At 55.2% G+C, this 6,000-nt stretch overlaps 1 protein-coding gene across 1 annotated transcript; it reads left to right on the top strand.

Moving 5' to 3' along the window:
* The first annotated feature begins 3,681 nt into the window (after positions 1–3,681).
* Positions 3,682–5,730, top strand: LOC101760401 (AAA-ATPase At3g28580). Its single transcript, XM_004984234.3, has 2 exons — positions 3,682–4,508; positions 4,621–5,730. Exons 1-2 carry the CDS (start codon positions 3,883–3,885, stop codon positions 5,507–5,509), a joined length of 1,515 nt encoding a protein of 504 aa, XP_004984291.1. The 5' UTR covers positions 3,682–3,882; the 3' UTR covers positions 5,510–5,730.
* The last annotated feature ends 270 nt before the right edge of the window (positions 5,731–6,000 follow it).

Here is a 6,000-nt window from a genome sequence, read left to right as displayed (position 1 = left end):
AGTTTCCGAGATTCCCCTCGTGACCCCCTTCAGTACTCCCACCCGGTACTGAAACCTTCCGCCACCTTATCCTCAAACCCCCCTACCGACCGCTCCTTCTTCTTATCCCGTCTCCCTCCTCTATCTCAGTCACATCTTATCCTCTATCTCTCTCACAGCTTCCTCTCCTCCTCGATCTGCCTCCCCTCCCTTCCCCCCTCCGCTCGCCCCTCACCGGCAGTGAGGAGCAGCGGCGGGGAGAGGTGAGGCGGCGGCGGCGACGGCAGGCGGGAGCGGCCGGGGTTGGCGGCGGGGCGGGGGCCGGGGAGGGCAGGGTTGGCGGGGGGAGGCCGGTGGGAGGCAGCAGGGGTGAGGCCACGCAAGGGTCGGGGGGGAGGTCGGGATTTTTTTTATTTTTTAATACCCCTTTAGTACCGATTATTTCAACCAGTACTAACGGGCCCCCTTTAATACCGAACTAGTAGTACCGGTTGAGAAACCGGTATTAAAGGGGGTTCTCAACCGGTACAGAAGGAGGTTTCCCTATTAGTGGGTTGACAAGCCTGCCTAGCTCCGACCTATGGATGGTTAAATTCTCCAAACTCGTGGTGAGGGAAACTGGTAACAAATATTTCCTTTTTGCAGGAGCACTAATCACATCAGCTTAGAGCAACTCCAAGAGACTGCTAATCTTACCCCTAATACTTTTTTACGTAAAAAAAAGAGAAAAAATGAACTCCAACGCGGCAACTGGTGTTGGCCCTGCCATTGCGCGTGCTCCGCCACCGCCTAGTGCTCGCGCTCCGCTCGCAGTCCCGCTCGTCGCTCATGTGAAGCTTGCCCACCCACTCGCCGCCGGTGCCTGCTGCTTGCCCCCTGGTTCGCTCAATGTCAGACCACACCGCTCAAAGCTCCACCTGCGCATGGTCACTGGAGGTCGACCCAGATCTGGCCACTGGAGCTCCACTCGCGCATGGTCGGCTCCGCCAGGATCTCCACATGCGTGTTGCAGCTCGTTCACCCATGTCCCTGCTGCCACCTGCTTGCACGCAGAATTATTGCAAGCTAGCTAATTGTGAACGAGCACGAATTGATTCTCGGATAGTTGAAATTGAATCCCAATTGCAAGAATCCATGCCTGGTGGAGTGAATCAATAGCGATGGCAAGAATCAACACATGACTGCGGCTGGAATTGATGGATTTGCTTCGGCTCGCTGCCCCGGCTCCCTGCGCCGAACGTCGAGCTCATCGTGGCCGCCACGGGCTATCCCCCGACCTCCTTGCGCCGCCCCTCGAGCTTGCCCAGCCCACCGCTTGCCGTGACGGGTGAAATGGATGCGGGATGGCGAGAGGAAACTGCTGGTGCGAGGAATCGAACAGGGACGGTTTGGATACGGCGGATTTAGCCGGCGGCGAGCTCTGCTCGGAGGGGCAATGTAGGGGGCTTTGTTACGGAGGTAGGCACAATTACGATGACGTGGTAAATATTGGGGAGTAATTTTTAACATTTTGTTGTGGTCTTGTATGTTTTTGGAGAAAATTTTTTTTAGCATAGCCTTCAATATCCTGTTTTGAGGAAGACCTCTTGAAGTTGCTAGTGGCGTCAGCCAAGTTGCCGATGAGCGGCGTGCTGGGTGTTTATGGAAAACCCCGTTACGGAAATTGGCCGGCACTTATTTTCTCCTACGAGCTATATTATACTCCCTCCATACTCGCAAAGGAAGTCATTTTGGATAAGGGTTGGGCCAACATTGGGAATATAAATCATGAATAACTTTTAAGTTGTTGAGTTTGGAAATGTGAAAGCCATATAAATAGATTTGTCCTGGAAAATACTTTCATAAAAATATATCACTTTTTGATAAATATTTTTAAAAAATAAAAAGTCAAAGTAATACTTTGGAGATCGTGTCGCTGCCTAAAACGACTTCCGAGTATGGAGGGAGTACTCCGTACGTGACAACGGCGTACACGTCGATGTGTTCAGTAATCAAAGCACATGCCCACCGGCGTTACGGTACCGGTCGCGGTGGACTTGTCGCCGGAGCTCTGCCTCGCCCCTCCCTCAGCCTCAAGCAGGGGCCACAGGCGACGCCGAGTGCAGTCAACGCCGTACTAGCACGAGTGCACGACGAGAGGCGCGTGATGCGACGCCGATCGACGAGCTGGGAAAGACTAGGAGGAGACAATTCCAAGCGATGCCGCGAGCAAGACGACGCGGACCGAGCTAGGGACGCGCGCATGCGCCCGTAGCGTTCTCGTCGACGGCTAGAGCTGGGACAGTGCCGGCGGCAGCGAAATTCTTGGCTCCACCCGCATGGACGTGCATGACAGGGCGAGAATCAAAGTGGCCTCTCGCCGTCTCGCGGTTGGTTACTGGTCAACGGTCATCATCCACCCGGACTCGGCCAGTCAACTCCGGTCGTCGCCCCCCTGCCCGTGGGCCCCGCATGCGTGGAACCGAGATATACGGCGATGTGGCCTTTGCCTCTTGGATGGACGTTCTTTTTTTTCCCCCTCCCTCGCCTAGCCTAGAGCTAGCTAGCAAACTGCCGACATCACACTCATTGCTTTCAGTGATTCCTCGACAAAATTAACCCTGCCACGTTTATAGAGATCAAAATTCGTACATTAAAAGAGGTTGTCTACTTTGCTTTCTAGATTCTAAAATCCCGAGCTTTACAAACATTTTTTTGGCAGTCCCAATCCATGAAGTCAGGTAGTTTCTATAGTGCCAAATCAGCCAACATAAACTTTAGAAATCATGTCACCCAACGCATCCAGTTTCTTTGAGTGTTGAGCTCGGTCTGGGGGGGGGGGGGGGGGGGGGGGGAAAGAAACCCCCAAAAAAAAAGTAGAAATGTATTTCTCCTCTTATCGATCCATCAGAACGGCGAGACAAGAAAGAGAGAGAGAACAATGGCTGCCGGAGTTTGAGTGGCCGTGGTTGGAGCTGCAGTTGCAGGAGAAGTGGAGGGACTAAAGCAGAGGAGAAGTAGAAGCTGCAAAGGATTCTTGTCCATGGCAGGGATCGATCCGGCCGGCCGGGACTCCGTTTCAGCTATTGCAAGTTCGATTTGGCGAGTCCAACTCTAATGCCTGATTGAGAGCTTCCTCTAAATTACTTGGCTAAATCTGTCTAAATCGTATGTTCCTAATCTCGGTGAGCTCCACACATAAAACACTACCTCAGTTACCTCCTCGATAGGTTACCGGGTCTGAACACCGACATAGATAGCTTGACGTTGCCGGCTAGCTCCCAAGGTATGGCGAGCAGCAGCAAGTTTGTGAGGGCTGCGATTTTGCCTCCGCAAGAAAAAAGATCAACTAGTGGAGACGAGGAAAGTGGTTGAAAGAGACCCGACTTGTTGGAAGGGAGTTGAAATAAACTCGTTTTCCAATAGGCTCCAACGGAGACGTAGGATTTATTGCGGTGAATCTAAACTTCGGATAAACAAATCCTCATGTCTTCATTTGGTTTGCTTCCGCTTCGGATAAACAAACTTGTTGATTTCCAATAATTTACATATGCTTCCGCTTCGATCTACTTGGGTGTGTTTGTCTTGTGTGCAGGGACTACTTTGTCCTGTTGGAAATCATTTACAGAAGTCACTCTTTAAGTTTGGTTGATGCTAAAAGTCAAGGAAGAACTCGAGCAATACTTATGTTGTAGGTTGAAGTTGATCAACTCGCCTATTCATCCCCTCTGGATAACGTCTCGGTATTCCCCTGTGCATCGCATCACACCCGTAGATGCGTCCCTGGCGACTGGCGTCGTCCAGACCTCCACTATACATAGGATTGCCATGTCGCGAGAACGAACTCGAAACTGAACAGGATAGCCAGTACCCACTAGCTAGCGAGTAGCAGAGCACACAAAACGGGTGCCGTTCCATTGAGAGATGGATGAGCTCATGTCATGGTTCGGCCAGGCGTCTGTGCTGGTCAGCGTTCTCACCGTGTGCTGGACCATGATCTGGCAGAACCTGCAGCACATCCACCTGCAACAGTTCTTCTCCCGCAACTTCAACCGGCGCGCGCGGCGGCTTGCCGCGGCGGTCGACCCCTACCTGTCGGTCACCTTCGAGGAGTACGAGGGCGGCCGCATCAAGAGCAGCGACGCCTTCGACGAGGTCAAGTCCTACCTCACCACGGCGACCGGCACGCGCGACGTGCGCCACCTCAGGGCCGAGTGCGGCGGCGGATCCCGCTCGGACGCCGCCGCCGCCGACAGGGACAAGCTCGTGCTCAGCATGGCCAAGGACGAGGAGGTCGCCGACGTCTTCAAGGGCGCCACGGTCTGGTGGTCGGCGGCCGCCGTGCCGCCGCCGCAAGACACCGTGTCATGGAGGCGCGCGGCGCGCGCCGAGCGCCGGTTCTTCCGGCTGGACTTCCACGAGAGCCACCGCGACCTCGTGCTCAACGAGTACCTCCCACACGTGCGCAGGCGGGGCCGCGACGTCATGGCCCAGAACCGCCAGCGCAGGCTCTACACCAACATCCTCAGGGAAGGCTTTGATGATGATGGGTAAGCAGAAGCAGGAACACCCTTTCTTTCTTGAACATGATTAAAGACACGTACGTTAACGCACTACGAAAGTAATTAAAGGTCTGCTAATTGATGCAACTGCCGCATGCAGTTTCTACCGAGACGTCTGGACCCATGTCCCGTTCGACCACCCCAAGACGTTCGACAAGCTGGCCATGGACCCAGCGAAGAAGAAGGAGATCATCGACGACCTGGACATGTTCAAGAAGGGCAAGGAGTACCACAGCCGCGTCGGGAAGCCGTGGAAGCGGGGGTACCTCCTGCACGGTCCGCCTGGCACCGGCAAGTCCACCATGGTCGCGGCCATGGCCAACCACCTCAAGTACGACGTCTACGACTTCGAGCTCACCTCGGTGAAGACCAACACCGACCTCCGGAAGCTGCTCATCGAGACCAAGAGCAAGTCCATCATGGTGTTCGAGGACATCGACTGCTCCCTCGACCTGACCGGCAAGCGCAAGAGCAAGGAGGAGGAGGACAAGGACGACGGCGATGGGGAGGACCCCACGCGCCGTCCGGACAAGAAGGGCACGAAGAGCAACGTCACCCTGTCCGGCCTGCTCAACTTCATCGACGGGCTCTGGTCGGCGTGCGGCGAGGAGCGGCTCATCGTCTTCACCACCAACCACGTCGACAAGCTCGACGCGGCGCTGGTCCGGACGGGGCGGATGGACAAGAAGATCGAGATGTCCTACTGCGACTTCGAGTCCTTCAAGTTCCTGGCCCGGATGCACCTCCACGACGGCGTCGTTGAGGAGCACCAGGCGCAGTGCGACCGTGTGAAGGCGCTGCTCGAGGAGGTGGACATGGCGCCCGTCGACGTCGGCGAGCACCTTACGCCCAAGGCCCCCGTCGAATTCGAGGACGCCGGACCGTGCCTCGCGAGGCTGGTGACCGCGTTGGAGGAGGCCAAGGAGAATGTAAGATTGGGGCCACAGGTAGATGGGCAGGGCGTCGTCGTGGAGGATGACGGTAATTAGGGTCTAGAAGGTGTTGATCACTCCATCTGTTATATGTTTACTTTTTTAATAAGGCTAGTCTCACCGGCTGGCTATTGCTAAGCACTGGCAGAGCTTCTCAGAGGCCAATAGGGGCCATGACCCCCCTGATGTGCAAACTCCATTAGTCCCTATCATTAGAGGCCAGCCAGCCGGGCCGGGCCGGGCCCCTTTAATTTGGCTCTCTTTTTTTGTCACCTTCAGCCAATCAGCCCGTGCTCTCCCCTCCTGTTTATTAATTTGGTCTTTTCCGTTGGCCTGCCCTGCTGCTCGATCTGCTTTCTTCACTGGCTGGATACCGGATTCATCGTTGTTGGCACCACGCCACTCATCACGGGCTTTTGTTTCGTTTCGCCGGCCTACAGCTCATTCAGCCGTTCTCATTCCTCCCAGTCCCACCCTACCAAGGCATGCAGAAACCACTGGCACGTTAGCCCTGAACCTGAACCGCTCTGGCGACTCAGGGGCCAACA

Source organism: Setaria italica, chromosome IX, assembly GCF_000263155.2.
Source record: "Setaria italica strain Yugu1 chromosome IX, Setaria_italica_v2.0, whole genome shotgun sequence".
In the NCBI taxonomy this organism is placed as follows: Eukaryota; Viridiplantae; Streptophyta; class Magnoliopsida; order Poales; family Poaceae; genus Setaria; species Setaria italica.
Note: the sequence above shows the minus strand (reverse complement) of the source record. Positions and strands in the feature narration are given on the sequence as shown.

Coding starts and splice junctions, on each gene's coding strand:
- LOC101760401 (XM_004984234.3), top strand. CDS start 3,883: ATGGATGAGCTCATGTCATGGTTCGGCCAGGCGTCTGTGCTGGTCAGC. Junction 4,509..4,620: donor GAAGGCTTTGATGATGATGG/GTAAGCAGAAGC, acceptor TGCCGCATGCAG/TTTCTACCGAGACGTCTGGA.